At 41.0% G+C, this 17,597-nt stretch overlaps 1 protein-coding gene across 1 annotated transcript; it reads right to left on the bottom strand.

The window, feature by feature from the left end:
- Positions 1 to 107: 107 nt before the first annotated feature.
- On the bottom strand, positions 108 to 17,306 carry LOC146559028 (uncharacterized). The gene is made up of 4 exons (XM_085245189.1): positions 17,003 to 17,306; positions 1,031 to 1,185; positions 385 to 508; positions 108 to 263 (listed from the first exon to the last, which is right to left on the bottom strand). Exons 1-4 carry the CDS (start codon positions 17,304 to 17,306, stop codon positions 199 to 201), a joined length of 648 nt encoding a protein of 215 aa, XP_085101315.1. The 3' UTR covers positions 108 to 198.
- Positions 17,307 to 17,597: the final 291 nt, after the last annotated feature.

Here is a 17,597-nt window from a genome sequence, read left to right as displayed (position 1 = left end):
ATAATTGTGCACATAACCAAAATATGGTACAAATTTCAAGTACCAATTAAGAACAACAATATATAGCAATTTTCATTTCATAACAAATAAACATGTAAAAGGGGCTGATGATATAAAACAGCTCTGTATCAAAGGCAGTGTGGAGTAAGCAGACCTGCTTCTGTTCACTCTGAAGATGAAGCTACTTTAAGAAAACCCTCAGAGTCCCAGAGCTTCTTTCTTCACGCTGCAACCCAGCAGGACATTTCCAGCATCCACACACTCTGACACACACGGTGATAAAAACACAAAACAGATATTAAAATAATGATTGTGGGAGGAAAGCTGTAGAATGAAACAGTTTTTTAAAGCTGTTATTTTATCTGTTACAATCATTGCTAGTACCATTGTGAGCACAGAGCCACGAGGCAGCCTTCATAGCCAGAAGCTCCCACTCGTCCTTTGCATCCATCTTGAAACCATGAAGCCAGATCAGAGCCAGAATGGTGGCCCACACTTCACTGCTGGTCTAATTCCCCAAATCAAAATCAATCAAATAAAACAGACAGAACACACATTTTACTTTCTACAACCAGTAATATTACATATGTTTGTGTACTTCTATGTCACACGGGGTCACCAAGGTGGGCAGCTCTGCATATTTGATTTGGCAGATTATTACACTGGATGCTCTTCCTGATGAAATCCCAAACTGTGATGTCATAAATGCTCTAAAATAATGTGCTGACATGTTTTTACAACAACTGATGAGGAAAATAATTTCTGCTGCCGTGTGGTTTCTGGATAATATCAGACGCTGGTGCAGCTCAGTGGGAGGTTAGGAGTGTGATTACCACCAGTGTTTTAGCTTCTGATATGCAGATGTTTATTCTCAGGCTGTGAGGCAGGCCTACGTTTAGTTTGACTTCATTTTATTTGTTTTATGGTGTGTTTTTAATTATATCATGTGTTTTTGTTCAAATTATAGAATCAAATCTGTTTTATCTCACATCATCATTTTGTGTTAATATTTAAATTGACAGCAGTGCACCTTTTCAGGCTTTGACTTTTCCACCTCCTCGTTGGTCTGTCCCAGTGCAGCAGCCAGAGCTGGATCAAGCAGCCAGCAGCCAGACGCCTCCTGCAGGGAGACTAACTGCAGCAAAGGGTCTCTGGGTGGCTGCTCAGGCACAGCAGCTGGAAAATCTAAGATGCAATAAAAACAAAACCCGATTATGGTGCTAGATGACAAACAGAACTCTACATGATAACTCAGTGCATAAAACACCGCACTGTAAACTATGCAACAGATAAATATTATGTTTTTCACTTGAAAATTACATCTTAAAAATGTAATCATTACATAAGAGCTCCACATCAAACATCAAATGTTTACAACTGTCTGAACTCACTAATAAAGATAAAAACTGTCAACACCACACCATCAGCTACCGTGGTCTTAATGAATACCATCTGAAAGTAATCAAACTGATGAGATGAAAGCTTGATACGATGTAAACTATGCATTTCACATACTATACTGTGAAAATATATCAACAATATATTAAATTCAGGGGCTTAAAACAGTGTTTAAATCCTTGTTTTCATTTGATCTACTGGAATATAAGACTAATAGATTATTCTATAGGAGAAAACTGGAAAACTCATCATCTAAGCAACTGAACTAAACATTGTACAGTCACTTCCACTTAGCGTTAAATTCCCTTCATGTCTACCAATATAAGAAAAATAGAAATGAATAAGTACTTAGTATTTTATTGTAACCCAGCAAATTGTAAATGATGGTTTGACAAATATTAAGAAAGTCCCTGAGCCCCCACTCTCGTGTGAGCGCTCTGTGACTGCCCTTGCTGCAAGTAAAACTGTGTGTTTCCACTCTCTGACTCTCTACTGAAGAAGTGTCTTTAGAATACATCTCTTGACAGACACATATTAAGAAAATAAAAATTTCCATCAGCTGACTTTAGACAAAAACTACATGTTAATTAAAATTAAATACATGATCTCAAGTTGTTACATTTCCTTCGTGCTTTTGCTGCCATCATTGTTCTTGGGTCTGCATCTGAAATTGTTAAACCATAAAAAAGTTTTTTGAGGTAATTACAGATAATTCCTTAAGATATAGTATCTAAATGCACAGATTTGTCAAAAATAGTCATATTAACCCTTGTATGGTGTTCGGGTCTGTGAGACCCGTGTTCAGTTTTTTTCAAAAGAAAAATTAAACAATTAATAATTTTTTCACGTGTAAATGTGTTGTGTCTTTCCACTCACTCCACTTGATTATAACTGATTTATTTATAACATTTTATATAAAAGAAAAACGAGAAGCACATTAATTCATAAATGTGATCTAACAAAGGTAAAGGGAAAAAATTAACCATGTTTGCTGTTCATATGTCTTGTAATTGGGATGAAGTAAACATCTGTTGAGTAATTTAACATAAAATTGTTTGATAGTGTTAATTTGGAAAGCCAAAACTCTAGCGGGTCCACCAGACCCATGAACACTGGCTGAGTAACAAAAATACGAACACCACACAAGGGTTAACTTACTCATGGCCACTGGAGCAAATATAGGTTTGGAGTCTAACTTATTAAAGAAAAATAAAACTGGCAACACCCCAGCATCAGTTAAAGTGGTTTTAATGAATACTATCTGAAGGCAATCAAGCTGATGAAATGAAAGCTTGATACGCTGTAAAGTATGTGTTTCGCATGTTTTACTGGGAAAATGTATGGCCAATAAATACATACATAAATACACATAATCAGATTAATTTAATATGATTTATTGGAATATAAGACTAAAAGATTATTCAACAGGAGAAAACTGGGTCTCAATATCAAAGGAACTGAACTAAACATTCTCCAAAAAGTTGATTCTGTTCATCTGGACGTAACGTTTTGTGGGAGAAACGTTTCGTCACTCATCCAAGTGACTTCTTCAGTCTCAGCTGAGTCACTTGGATGAGTGACGAAACGTTTCTCCCACAAAACGCTACGTCCAGATGAACAGAATCAACTTTTTAAAGATTTACTTCCCTGGATGATTGAGAATGCATCAAGATGAACTAAACATTGTTATACAGTTACTTCCACTAAGCATTAAATTTCCTTCATATCTACTAAGACAATGCATACTTATTTTTTTTTCTTACTTTATTCTAACCCAGCAAATTATAACTGATGGTGTCACACCCATTAAGAAAAAAAGAATTTCTTTCAGTTGACCTTTTGAAAAAACACACATGTTAAAACTAAAATACATGCTCTCATTTTTTTTTAAACTTACCTTCCATTACCTTTTGTTTCCTCCCGTTCATGAAGAATCCTTTTTAATTGGTAAACACAAAGCAACATTTTTGAGGTAATTACACAGAATGCCTCAGCAATAGTATCTGAATGCATGAATTTCACAAAAACAGTCATATTCTAAGAAAAAAATCATAACCTTTTCACTTCCTGATTTAATACAATGTAAGAAATGTGCACTATTGTGCCCCTCTGCCCTTAGCATACACACTCCATGATAATATTCTTTTGGCTGTCAGAGACACAAACATTCCCCTGACATACATGTTGCTATGGACCACATTACCAGCTCCTACATGTAATAGCTCACATCATTTCCTCTGTGTTTAACAGATCACAGAAATGGCCAAATTACAAGTACAAAATATGGATTCTCACATTCATGAAAGTTGATTTTTATTTTAGGGTAACCCTAACCCTTTCCCCCCCAAATGTACAGATACACACATCTACACATTAACATAGACTGTGCAGATGTGTCATTTAGGTTTTACTTACCCTTTAATTTACACTCTATAATGTAAAAAATAAAGAAAGAATTAAACAAACAAAAAATAGAGTCAGTACATTTATCAGAATTTGTTAAAGAACACTTAATTACTGATGTGTTAAAATACAAATAGAAAACAAATAGTATAAAAGTATTTAAATGTACATCACTGTCACCTTTCTAATCCAAATCTTGATTTCTTGTAACAAATACTTTAAAGTCAATGTCATTTTTTGCTTTTGGATCATCTGAACCACACTCAGATATTCTGCTCTTAAACGTATCATTGTACTTCACATTCATCTCTTTATCTTTAAGGAAAGCAAATAACCATGAAAAAAAAACATTAATCTTATGATGTAATTTCTTCACATCATACTAAGTTTCTGGAGTCTTACAGCAGGTTAGACTATTACTACAATATTTAAACTATATTTAAATCTACATGTTGATAAACACCACCTATATTTAATCATTCAAGTTTGGACACATTGACTCATTAAAGGGTCTTTTTCATTGTTTTTACTCTTTTGTGCAGTTAAGAAGAAAACAGCTCTTTATTGAAGGAGCTACATATAGATATACGACCTTCTATGAATTGTAATAGAATCACATATTTAATATATTACATTTCTAATTATTTAATAATTCAAAAAAATTCACAGGAAGGAATTGTTTGCATGCCTTTAGTGGCTGACTAAGGACACAGCCAGTTACAGCAACTATCAAACAGCAAACAAATACTGCAGCAAATGTGCAGTAAATGTTCGACATTTAACATTTCAAATCAGCTCAAATACTAATATGTTTGTTTCTTTGTTTTGATTATCAGAAATGCACATGTGTGTAGATGTGTGTTGTCACTCAGCTTCTACTTACCTGGATCACCACGTAATGCTATGTAAAAAAAAAAAAAAAAAATCCGGTTTAAAGTTTACAACAAGCTGAACAAATTAGAGAAAAATAACAACTGGCATTACCACAACCTCCATCTTTTAACTTTATTAATGAACCTTAAACAGGTTGAGGTTTTCAGGTAAAAAGCTCCACTTTGGGACACAGCCCATTACAAAGGCTATTAAAGCAAATACTGCAGCTATTTGCATTTAACATTTCAAATTAGTTCAAATACAAATGTGTTGGTTTCTTTATTTTTATTCTACAGAAATGCACGTGTGTGTGTGTGTGTGTGTGTGTGTGTGTGTGTGTGTGTGTGTAGATGCTTGTTGTTGCTCAGCTTTAACTTACCCCACCCAAGTGGAGCCAAACTTGGCACTATGCAAAAAAAAGAAAAAAAAAAAACAAGAAAAAAACAAAACAGGCGGAACATATTAGAGAAAAATGAAAACGCCACATCCAGCTTTAAAATGTATTAATCAACCTCAAACAGGCTGAGGTTATCAGGTAAAAGTCTTCGCTTTGGGACAAAGCCCATTACAAAGGCTATCAAAGCTATATACAGTATTGAGCTCCTATGTAAACGATAAAAAAACAAAACGGCCCTGGATATGCAAATACAACACAAATAGTACAAACACCTATAAATATACACAATGTTTATCTGTTTAGTCTGATTGTTCCATTTTCATGTCATAACCAGAGATGGACAGTAACAAGTTACTGTAATCTGAATACTTTTTTCAAGTAACGAGTAAAGTAAGGGATTACTAATGCAAAAAAGGTAATTCGATTACTGATACTTTCCCGTAAGCACGCTGCTTTACTCAAACCGTGATTTTTTTTTGTGAGTGTCTCATGACAATGACGTAAGCGAGTGTGACATTTGTGAGAACAGCTGTGTGCAGATCAACAAGGGATAATATATCAAGTGCGGGAGAGAGTATGAGCATGCAGTGCTTAAAATGTGAAAGTACTGACCTTACTTTGAGTTTGATTCCCATGCAGTGATTCCGTTCACTGCATGGGAAGAAACCTAATCTTCTTTTTACAGCGAAAAAACCCCTAAACTTCCAAGCAAGCAACGAGTATGCTACCACAGAATGGGAAATTCACAGAGAAAGTCTCCGATTCTTCAATTGACATGACCGCTGCGACACACCTGCACCAGGGCAAACTTCCGCCTGCCCCACTCCTGCTATACAGGTGAAAATAAGAGCAACAGGATCGCTAGTCCTTGATTTTACTCATTTTCTGCTGTGTTTTACTTGCATCTATTGAAAGAGTGAGTGTAAACACAAAAAACCTTATTTTATGTGCTGGAATGTGCAGAAAATAGGTTTAAATGTTAAACAAATTTCTTCCAGTCAGAGAATGTTGCATGTAATTTAACTTTTGCTTGATGCATAAAGTTAAAAGATTAAAACTCATAAAACAAGTTGTTTTTTTTTGTTTTTTTTTTAAAAGAGTTTTCCATTTGATTACATTTTATATGATGGATTATGCAGAAAAAGTAGAATTGGGCTGAAAGATCTATTGCTTTATCACCTATTCAGGTTGTAAATCATGTTTTTTTAAAAGTAACTAATTACTTTTGAAAATAGGTAATCAGTAAAGTAACAGGATTACTTTTTGGGGGAAGTAATGAGTAATTAGTTGCTGATTACCTTTTTCAAGTAACTTGACCAAAACTGGTCATAACTTTCCTGACATGTCTGCCAGCAAAATTTCCTCACCTGCATCCTGTTATCTGATTGGTCCCTGCTTTATGTATACATCATGCTTAAAACTCTAGTTTATGTAATTATCAATTTCTAATGTGTTCCCTAGTGTTTTTTCTTTCCACGTGGCCATTATGCATTAAGCACTGTCTGCCACAAAACCACTCAGCCTCGGATCATAATAAAAAAAAAAAATCTCCCCACAGGATCAGATAACAAAAATAAATAAACTGGTAAAAATAACTAAATAATTCTAATATTAATGCAGTGCCTCACATGTAGTATTATAAGTAGTATTTAAAGTGTAAAAGATGTTCACCAATATTCAGAAACTTAAACTCCCATGGAGTCCAGATGAAACATACAGGGAGTGCAGAATTATTAGGCAAATGAGTATTTTGTCCACATCATCCTCTTCATGCATGTTGTCTTACTCCAAGCTGTATAGGCTCGAAAGCCTACTACCAATTAAGCATATTAGGTGATGTGCATCTCTGTAATGAGAAGGGGTGTGGTCTAATGACATCAACACCCTATATCAGGTGTGCATAATTATTAGGCAACGTCCTTTCCTTTGGCAAAATGGGTCAAAAGAAGGACTTGACAGGCTCAGAAAACTCAAAAATAGTGAGATATCTTGCAGAGGGATGCAGCAGTCTCAAAATTGCAAAGCTTCTGAAGCGTGATCATCGAACAATCAAGCGTTTCATTCAAAATAGTCAACAGGGTCGCAAGAAGCGTGTGGAAAAACCAAGGCGCAAAATAACTGCCCATGAACTGAGAAAAGTCAAGCGTGCAGCTGCCAAGATGCCACTTGCCACCAGTTTGGCCATATTTCAGAGCTGCAACATCACTGGAGTGCCCAAAAGCACAAGGTGTGCAATACTCAGAGACATGGCCAAGGTAAGAAAGGCTGAAAGACGACCACCACTGAACAAGACACAATAGGTGAAACGTCAAGACTGGGCGAAGAAATATCTCAAGAGTGATTTTTTTTTTTTTAAGGTTTTATGGACTGATGAAATGAGAGTGAGTCTTGATGGGCCAGATGGATGGGCCCGTGGCTGGATTGGTAAAGGGCAGAGAGCTCCAGTCCGACTCAGACGCCAGCAAGGTGGAGGTGGAGTACTGGTTTGGGCTGGTATCATCAAAGATGAGCTTGTGGGGCCTTTTCGGGTTGAGGATGGAGTCAAGCTCAACTCCCAGTCCTACTGCCAGTTTCTGGAAGACACCTTCTTCAAGCAGTGGTACAGGAAGAAGTCTGCATCCTTCAAGAAAAACATGATTTTCATGCAGGACAATGCTCCATCACACGCGTCCAAGTACTCCACAGCGTGGCTGGCAAGAAAGGGTATAAAAGAAGAACAACTAATGACATGGCCTCCTTGTTCACCTGATCTGAACCCCATTGAGAACCTGTGGTCCATCATCAAATGTGAGATTTACAAGGAGGGAAAACAGTACACCTCTCTGAACAGTGTCTGGGAGGCTGTGGTTGCTGCTGCACGCAATGTTGATTGTGAACAGATCAAAACACTGACAGAATGCATGGATGGCAGGCTTTTGAGTGTCCTTGCAAAGAAAGGTGGCTATATTGGTCGCTGATTTGTTGTTGTTTTGTTTTTGAATGTCAGAAATGTATATTTGTGAATGTGGAGATGTTATATTGGTTTCACTGGTAAAAATAAATAATTGAAATGGGTATATACAGTGGGGCAAAAAAGTATTTAGTCAGCCACCGATTGTGCAAGTTCCCCCACCTAAAATGATGACAGAGGTCAGTAATTCGCACCAGAGGTACACTTCAACTGTGAGAGACAGAATGTGAAAAAAAAATCCATGAATTCACATGGTAGGATTTGTAAAGAATTTATTCGTAAATCAGGGTGGAAAATAAGTATTTGGTCAATAACAAAAATACAACTCAATACTTTGTAACATAACCTTTGTTGGCAATAACAGAGGTCAAACGTTTACTATAGGTCTTTACCAGGTTTGCACACACAGTAGCTGGTATTTTGGCCCATTCCTCCATGCAGATCTTCTCGAGAGCAGTGATGTTTTGGGGCTGTCGCCGAGCAACACGGACTTTCAACTCCCGCCACAGATTTTCTATGGGGTTGAGGTCTGGAGACTGGCTAGGCCACTCCAGGACTTTCAAATGCTTCTTACGGAGCCACTCCTTTGTTGCCCGGGCGGTGTGTTTTGGATCATTGTCATGTTGGAAGACCCAGCCTCGTTTCATCTTCAAAGTTCTCACTGATGGAAGGAGGTTCTGGCTCAAAATCTCACGATACATGGCCCCATTCATTCTGTCCTTAACACGGATCAGTCGTCCTGTCCCCTTGGCAGAAAAACAGCCCCATAGCATGGATAGCGTAGTCTGTCCAACCTGAGCACTGAAATGACAGACAGCAGCATCTCCAGGCAGAGGGAAGACAAAAACAGCCTCTAATGGTTTGTCCTCCTTGTTCTCGTAGTTCAGAGTGGAGACCACTGTAGCCACATGGTCCCTCACCTCCAGCTCCACCTCAATGCTCTTCAGAGGAACTGACAGAGAAACAAAATCATCCAAGCTAGTAAATGCTAATTCAAGTCAAAATCTGCTCTTCCTCGTGTTCATTCATGTCTCCATGCATCTTTAAGGAACGTTTTGATGTGTATGAGCATAAATGTTTTGATGTTTATCTGGCTCTTACCTGCTTCCTTCTGGGAATTTAGCAGACCACAGGATCTATTCATTGTATTCTATACAAAAGACAACCACCACAGAGATTTAATTTAAATAACTGTTAAAAATAAATCATTAAACTAATGTTTCTGTGATTTTGGTACCAGAATTCAAATATGATTAAGGTGGATGAATCTAATCTGGCCTTTCCCCAAATGTCCTTACATATAATTCGGATTAATGATGCACTTAGAGTTTAATAGTAAAAGTGAAAACAACAACAACAACAACACATGGATCATGGGAAAGCACATTTATCGGCTGAATGATTTTACAAGCTGAAAATTATTCTAATCAATTTTTAACCTGGGCAGCACGGTGGCACGGTGGTTAGCACTGTTGCCGCACAGCAAGAAGGTCCTGAGTTCAATTCCAACATCAGGCCGGGGTCTTTCTGTGTGGAGTTTGCATGTTCTCCCCGTGTTTGCGTGGGTTCTCTCCGGGTACTCCGGCTTCCTCCCAGCGTCCAAAGACATGCAGCTTGAGGGGATAGGTTAATTGGAAACTCCAAATTGCCATTGTGCGAATGGTTGTCTGTCCCTGTGTGTTGGCCCTGCGACAGACTGGCGACCTGTCCAGGGTGTACCCCGCCTCTCGCCCTATGACAGCTGGGATAGGCTCCAGCGCCCCCCGTGACCCTGAAAAGGATAAGCGGAAGCGAATGAATGAATGGATGGATGGATGGAATTTTTAACCTACACCACAATTGTCAAGAAAGTAATGTACAACACAAAACAGGAAATTAGGAGGGAGCATTTTTCATAAAACACTCACAGAATGCTTTACAGAATATAAAACAATAGATCAGAATCAGAAATAAAAAAGAAAAAAAATAAAACAAACAGAAATGGCAAAAGGTTTGAACAAACTAAATAAAATAGCAGGTAGGAAAGTTTGAGATCAATATCTAAATGGTACAGTGCCTTGTATAGAGGATGGGAGTAAAGCATTCTTGTCTCTTTCAGTGTTTTTGAGACCCAGAATTATAGGTCTCAAATGAACTGAGATGACAGAATGATGTCTTTTTCAAGGTCTGACCGCATAAATCTCTGTTTTCTTTTCTTGTTATTGTTTTAATATAACCAGCAAGTTGCATTACAAAGCCCAGAAAGTGACATTTCTACATATGTTTGTATGTATGCGTTTCAAGGTTGCACTGTGTGCAGGGTTCCTGCACTCATCTTGCAACCACAGACTGTGAAAGAACAAAGTTATTCTACCAGCTCAAAGTGTTTGAAAGAAATTGGGTGGTGGCTTTCTTGTGTACCTCCTGTGGTTGGAAAGAAGCATCGACATTTGTTTCTCATGAACACTTTAAAATGTGTGAAACCGCACTTTGTTCTTTGCAGCCAAACCTGTTCTTGTTACTAATTTGGCATCACTGTGTTGAACTGGGTCACACTATGCACTTTATTGTGCATAGTGTGACCCAAATTGTGGTATTTGACAGCAACGTTCCTCGTGGCCAACTTCGTGATGCCTTTGGTTCCCTTACCAGCTCCCTTTCTGACATTGTTAGCAATCTGGGCGTGTTGTTTGACAGCTCGTTCAAACTCGATAAACAAGTGTCTGCTGTAGTTAGATCTAGTTTCTACCAACTCCGTCTCATCTCTAAGGCTAGGCAGTATGTTCCGCATAAGGACCTGGAAAAGCTCATGCACGCCTTTGTGACCTCAAGGCTGGATTACTGCAACTCACTTTATTTTGGTCTTCATTCAAAATTCTGCAGCACGCATTCTGACCAGAACTGGGAAGTTTGCCTGTATCACTCCTGTTCTAGCTGACCTGCATTGGCTACTCATAAAATACCGCATCCAATTTAAAATACTACTGCTTACATTTAAAATTACCAACAACACAGCACCGAGCTACCTTAAGGAACTCCTTAAATCATATGTTCCTGCCAGAGCATTAAGATCATCCACTGGGTTACTCTTGGTGCAGCCTAGATCTCGGCTGAAGTCTAGAGGTGACCGGGCGTTTGCCCTGGCTGCACCAGAGTTGTGGAATAACCTTCCGATTGTGATGCGGCCGTCTGATTCCATCTAATCTTTTAAATCACGGTTAAAAACCTATTTGTTTAATCTCGCCTTTCCTGCTTGTTAATGCTCGCACCTGACTTTTAGACTTACTCTATTTTTTCTTATGTTTTTATTTTGATATGCATTTTATATTACCCCTGTGTATTAGTGGCATTGACCTGTGAGTATATTTGATACTTTGCTAAGGCCTTATAATACTCGTGTTACTTCTCTGTCTCTTATGTTAAGCACTTTGGTATACCGCAGGTTTTTAAATGTGCTCTATAAATAAAGATTGTTGTTGTTGTTGTTGTAGACAAGTCCTAAAACTAGGCCTTCATATTTTTTGATTTTTAACAGTGCACTGAGATTTTTTGTTCGGCAATTTTCTTTTTTTCAAGCAGGCCTGCAATATCTGGATTGAAAGCACTACACAACATGTTGAACAATCGCAAGTGAGCTTCTCCAAAATTAAAATGGGCTCAGGAGAAAGCCACTTATTTGGGACAATCAGAAAACAAGTCCCTGTCAAAAAGGATTCAGTGAGGTAATCCAGTCTAAATTTTCTTTTCTCCTTTTTTGAAATGACGTCATTGCTGGCAGTAGAAACTTATTGCATCACAAGAGGTTCTACTGTCAGCAAATAAAAAATGGGGACTGACTGGACTGACAAAAGCTTAACTGACTTGACACCAGTATGCAAGATTGCACCTCCACCCAGACAGTGACAAAAGGGTGGATGTATGTATGTTTCTTTTTACAGGAGTAGAAAGGTGACAGCAACAGGTTGCATGGGCTTTTGGGCCGTGCTGACTTAACCTTTTAATTGCCACTTTCTGTGTCTTTGTGAATTTACCAGCAGTGTGTTATTCATGACCTTGTATTGTTTACAGTGCAGAGGTCACTGTGAGAAAGTGTGCATACAGATGCGCTGCGCTAACATCTACATCACTTTTTCCACAGCATAGGGTTAATCGTGGGATCTAATCACATGATTTACAGCAGGACATACCACTTGCTAATGTTTTTTTCTTACAACAGGGCCTGGAGTGAAGCTACTCCAGGGGAGAAGCCCTGGAATTTTTAAGAGACAATGCACAACTTTATTGTGCATGTCACATGTCCCTGTGTATGAGCCCTTAGTGCGCAGGGTGCCACCAGCCACCCGCACAGTGCAGAGATGGTCAGAGGAGAGCGAGGAGGCTCTTAAGGACTGTTTTGAGTCGACTGTGTGGGAGGTGATCTGTGACGACCATGGAGAGGACATCGACAGCCTTACTACATGCATTACTGACTATATTAATTTCTGTGTGGATAACACCGTACCTACCAGGACTGTACGGTGTTTCTCCAACAACAAACCTTGGATTACCCCAGAAATTAAAGCTGTCCTCAAGCAGAAGAGGAGGGCCTTCAAATCCAAAGACAAAGAGGAGTTGAAAAGGGTGCAGAGAGAGTTGAGGGGACTGATAAGGAATGGGAAGGACAGCTACAGGCAGAAGATGGAGAACCAGCTTCAGCAAAACAACGTTGGTGAAGTCTGGAGAGGCCTCAGAACCATCTCGGGCCACAAACAGCAGAACTCTCTGCCTGGGAGGGATGTGAGGTGGGCAAATGAACTGAATCATTTCTTCAACAGATTTGATTCAACCATGAGACAGTCTGCAACATCGGCTGCAGACTCACCCACCCCCACTGCGGCTGTTCCACCTCAGACACTTCACACCTCCTCTATTCACCCTGCTCACTCCTCCCCACCCCCAACAACAGCATCCAATACACACTCAACACAAGGCTCCAGCCTGTCTCTCTCAACCACCCAGGTTAGGAGGGAACTGAGGAGGATTAATGGCAAGAAGGCAGCGGGCCCAGATGGCATCAGCTCGAGGGTCGTCAGGTCCTGCGCGGACCAACTGTGTGGGGTGATGGAGCACCTCTTCAACCTGAGCCTGAGGTTGGGAAGAGTCCCACAGCTCTGGAAAACCTCCTGTGTTGTACCAGTGCCAAAGACTTCACGCCCCAAGGACCTCAACAGCTACAGGCCGGTGGCTCTGACATCCCACCTGATGAAGACCCTGGAGCGGTTGGTCCTGGCTCAGCTTCGGCGCCTAACAAGCTCATCACTGGACCCACTTCAGTTTGCCTACCAGCCTGGCATTGGAGCGGATGATGCCGTCATTCACCTCCTACATCGTTCCCTCGCTCACCTGGAGACCGCTGGAAGCACTGTGAGAATCATGTTCTTTGATTTCTCCAGTGCCTTCAACACTATTCTTCCCTCGGTTCTGAAGGACAAGCTGGAGAACTCTGGAGTGGACCATCACCTCACTACCTGGATTTTGGACTACCTCACCGACCGACCACAGTATGTGAGGACTCAGGGCTGTGTGTCGGACAGGGTCGTCTGCAGTACGGGGGCCCCACAGGGAACGGTTCTGGCTCCGTTCCTCTTCACCATCTACACTGCAGACTTCTCCCACAATTCCACCCAGTGCTTCCTGCAGAAGTTCTCTGATGACTCTGCAATAGTCGGCCTCATCACTGATGGGGACGACAAGGAGTACAGAGGACTGACTCAAGACTTTGTGGACTGGTGCCAGCTGAACTACCTCCAGATCAATGCCAGTAAAACCAAGGAGCTGGTGGTAGACTTCCGCAGGCACAAGCATTCTCCACTGCAACCACTGAACATCCAGGGTATGGACATTGAGGCTGTGGACAGTTACAGGTACCTTGGTGTTCATCTGAACAACAGACTGGACTGGACTCATAACTCAGACGCCCTCTACAGAAAAGGGCAGAGCAGGCTGTACCTGCTGCGGAGACTCAGGTCGTTTGGGGTGGAGGGCCCACTCCTGAAGACCTTCTATGACTCTGTGGTAGCTTCTGCTATCTTTTATGGTGTGGTCTGCTGGGGCGGCAGCATCTCTGCTGGGGACAGGAAGAGACTGAACAGGGTGATCCGAAGGGCCAGCTCTGTTCTAGGATGCCCTCTGGACCCAGTGGAGGTGGTGAGTGACAGGAGAATGGCGGCTAAGCTGTCATCCCTGTTGGACAACGTCTCCCACCCCATGCAGCAGACTGTGACAGCACTGAGCAGCTCCTTCAGTGGGAGACTGCGGCACCCACGGTGTGGGACGGAGAGATTTCGCAGGTCTTTCCTCCCCACTGCTGTCAGACTCCACAACAAAGACTTTAACTGATCAAGCACACACATCCACACATGTGCAATAACACTAAGTGCAATAATCTTTTCTGGCATCGTTGTATTTTTACTCAGTTGTATATAGCATTCGTATTCTATTTTTATAATATTGTATATTTTTATTCTATTTTATTCTACTGTATATAGTATATTATTTTATTCTATTCTGTACAGCTGTGTACTGTATTTATTCTTATTGTATTCTAATTTTTGCGTCATAACTTTTGCACTGTCCACTTCCTGCTGTGACAAAACAAATTTCCCACGTGTGGGACTAATAAAGGTTATCTTATCTTATCTTAATTGTGCCAAGCTGACAGAAGGCAAAAGAGGGTTGTCCGGGGAAGTTTTCATTTTTAAATTGCAGAGACTGTGACCTGAGGGATATGGAAGGATTGACTGAGGTGCAGATGCAGACCATGACTGGGAGAGAAGTAGTGATGGTAAATTTGATTCTTTTTACTGAATCGAGTTTTAATGAGTCACTCACCAAAGTGAATCGGGTTTTGAGTCATTTGATTCACTGAGTCAGTTGACCAGAGAGTGCAAAAAATTTACATTTTCACTCAAACTTAATTTGTTTCTCTTTTCATGTAAATCCCACTGCTAAGATGAATGATTCTAAAAAAAACAACTATTTTATAAAGCAAAAACATTTCTAAAATTAAGCAATTTCCTATCAAAATTGCTTAATAAACATTTATTTTGTTTATTTTTATTTTATTAGTATTTTCCTTAAATGTGTTAAATATATATTTTCTCATCTAAATGTCCACTGAGCTGTGAACCAGGGGGCGGTAATGCGGTTGCCAACCAAGAAGAAGAAGCTGTGAGCCAGGAGGGAGGGGGTGAGTGAGTGAGTGAGTGAGTGAGTGATTCGTTCGCTCGCCCTATGATTCAGCACAGGAGGGAGGGGGCTAGCGAGTCCTGAGTGATTCGCTTACGCTTAAGATTCAGCACAGGAGGGAGGGGGTTAGTGAGTGAGTGAGTGAGTGAGTGAGTGATTCGTTCGCTCTATGATTCAGCACAGGAGGGAGGGGGTGAGTAGCTCAAATGTGCTGTTAGCATGTTAGCAGAGTGATGCTACTGTGAACCGAGGAGCTATTTTCTTGATGTGAGCTTCTACTCAGGGTTTTTCTTCCAGTTCAGAGCAGAAATGCTTTTGTTAAGAAACTGGCTGTTGTCCCCCCCCCCCACAATTTTAATTATAAGCTAGATATATTTCTACTAAGCGAATTAGTTTGCTAACAGAAACAGGGATGAGTCAGTGAGTCAGTTGGGCTTGTGAATCATGATTCACGAGTCAGTAAAGTGATTCTCGAGTATTGAACGATTTGTTCACGAATCGAACATCGCTAGAGAGAAGGCTTCAAGAGGACCATTGAGAAGCAGGAACCATCTCCAGGACAGCAGACAAACGACAGTGGGCTGCACCACTGGGCTTCCAAAGGATTGTCACGAGGAGATTTCGCACAGCAAAATCTTAAATAAAATGAAAGAGATTTCGACGTTGACGGTGAGGAAGACAACTAAAGTGTACGACTTGCTCTGCCTTAAATCTACAGCCGCGTTGGAACAGAAATTGAGGGATGAAGAGAGCGTGCTAAGCTCCAAAGGTGACAGCGCAGAGGGAGATCAGCGCTGGAATTATAACTCTGTAAATGGCACAGACACCAGGAGCCATGACCGTGACTGGGAATGACCACCTAATGCTGTTTCACTTTGCCATGCAAAGTACTTTGACACTCTGGAGAAGACCTTTCCTCTGTATCATTGTTGTTGCCATTTGCATGTGAGAGCTTAGATTGTGGGAAGATTAAAGATGAACAAAGGGTGGTGGGAGAACAGTGAAGTGAGGATACACAGTGTGAAACTCCTTTAAGTGTACAATAATGTTGATGTGATATACACAATGTCAGGAAAGAAATTCTGGTATTAATGTGATCTTGATTTAAGAATCAAAAGGGGGGATTGTATAGGAATTTATTTTAGTTATGTATTAATCACATTATCTTATTGTATAATGCCTTGGTGCCACTGGATTTAAACATGTCTGACACCCATACAGTAAGACAAATGGTGGGGGTGTAGTAAGGAAGTTGGGGGGAGCAGACACTCCACACGAGAGTCTTTTGTCTCTTCGAGGACTCTGGAAGGTAGCAAGGGAGTGTGAACCTTAAGGTATGAAACAGCTGTGTACTGCCTTTTGTTCCTGGAGAAGGTATTTAACTGAGAGCCGGGCCTCGGGGGCTTGGGTCCTGGTTGGTGTGTTGCCGCGACAGAACACTCCCCGAAGGGCATGATCGGGCCAATTGGCCTCAGCGGCTGCGGTACGGAAGTCAATAATGAACTCTGCGACACTCTGGCTCCCCTGCTGTAACCCAAGCAACCTTTCATCAGAACTGCCCTCAGATTCTGGATGAGTAAAGGTCCTTTTAAACTCACACAGAAAATCATCATACAAGCAGGTTGGGAGCGAATGAGCCGACAGGTAAGCCTCAGCCCATAACAGTACATTGCCCTGAAGCTTAGCCACCAGATATGCTACCCGAGCTGAATCGCTAGCAAAAGAATGGGGAGAATGCGTGAACGCGAGAGAACATTTTAGTAGAAAGGCAGTACAGCGACCCTGCTCCCCGGAGTACAGCTCTGGTTCTGGGAATGCAACATCGCGAAAAACGGAGCCTGAAGGGGTTGGAGCTGGGGAAGACTGGGGAGGTTCTGCCACGGGTGCAGGAGACGCAGAGGACGGGCATGGAGTAGAGGAAACAGCTGACTGAATTTCCTGCATGGAAGCTAAGATCTTAGCCTGAGTCTCGCCTATGGCTTGGCACCGGGTGTCGAGGGCCTGCAACGCTTGCTCATGAGCCCCTAAAATGGCTCCCTGCTTGGAGACTGCTGCACGTACTGGGTCTGCGGAGTCCATTTTCTGGCCAGTTGGTACTGTCACGGGGCCGAGTGGCCTGTACTGAACAAGACTCAGGTGCAGAAACCCAGAGCAGAGACAGCAGATGATGTAACAATTTATTAGGCTTAAGTGCAAAAAAGAAAACGTAGCAAAGACAAAAAAAAAAACAATAAGACGTGGAGTCAAAGGAGCTTGCAAAGAAAGCGTCTGGACTTCTTTAAGTTGCTTGAAGACGTTTCACCTCTCATCCGAGAAGCTTCTTCAGTTCTAAGGTCAAATGGTGGAGAGTCCCAGATATAAACCTAGTGG

The sequence above is a fragment of the Mchenga conophoros genome, linkage group LG14 (assembly GCF_057382185.1).
Source record: "Mchenga conophoros isolate Kocher_MC1m ecotype Shallow Benthic linkage group LG14, M_conophoros_male_GT1.1, whole genome shotgun sequence".
NCBI classification, from domain to species: domain Eukaryota; kingdom Metazoa; phylum Chordata; class Actinopteri; order Cichliformes; family Cichlidae; genus Mchenga; species Mchenga conophoros.
Note: the sequence above shows the minus strand (reverse complement) of the source record. Positions and strands in the feature narration are given on the sequence as shown.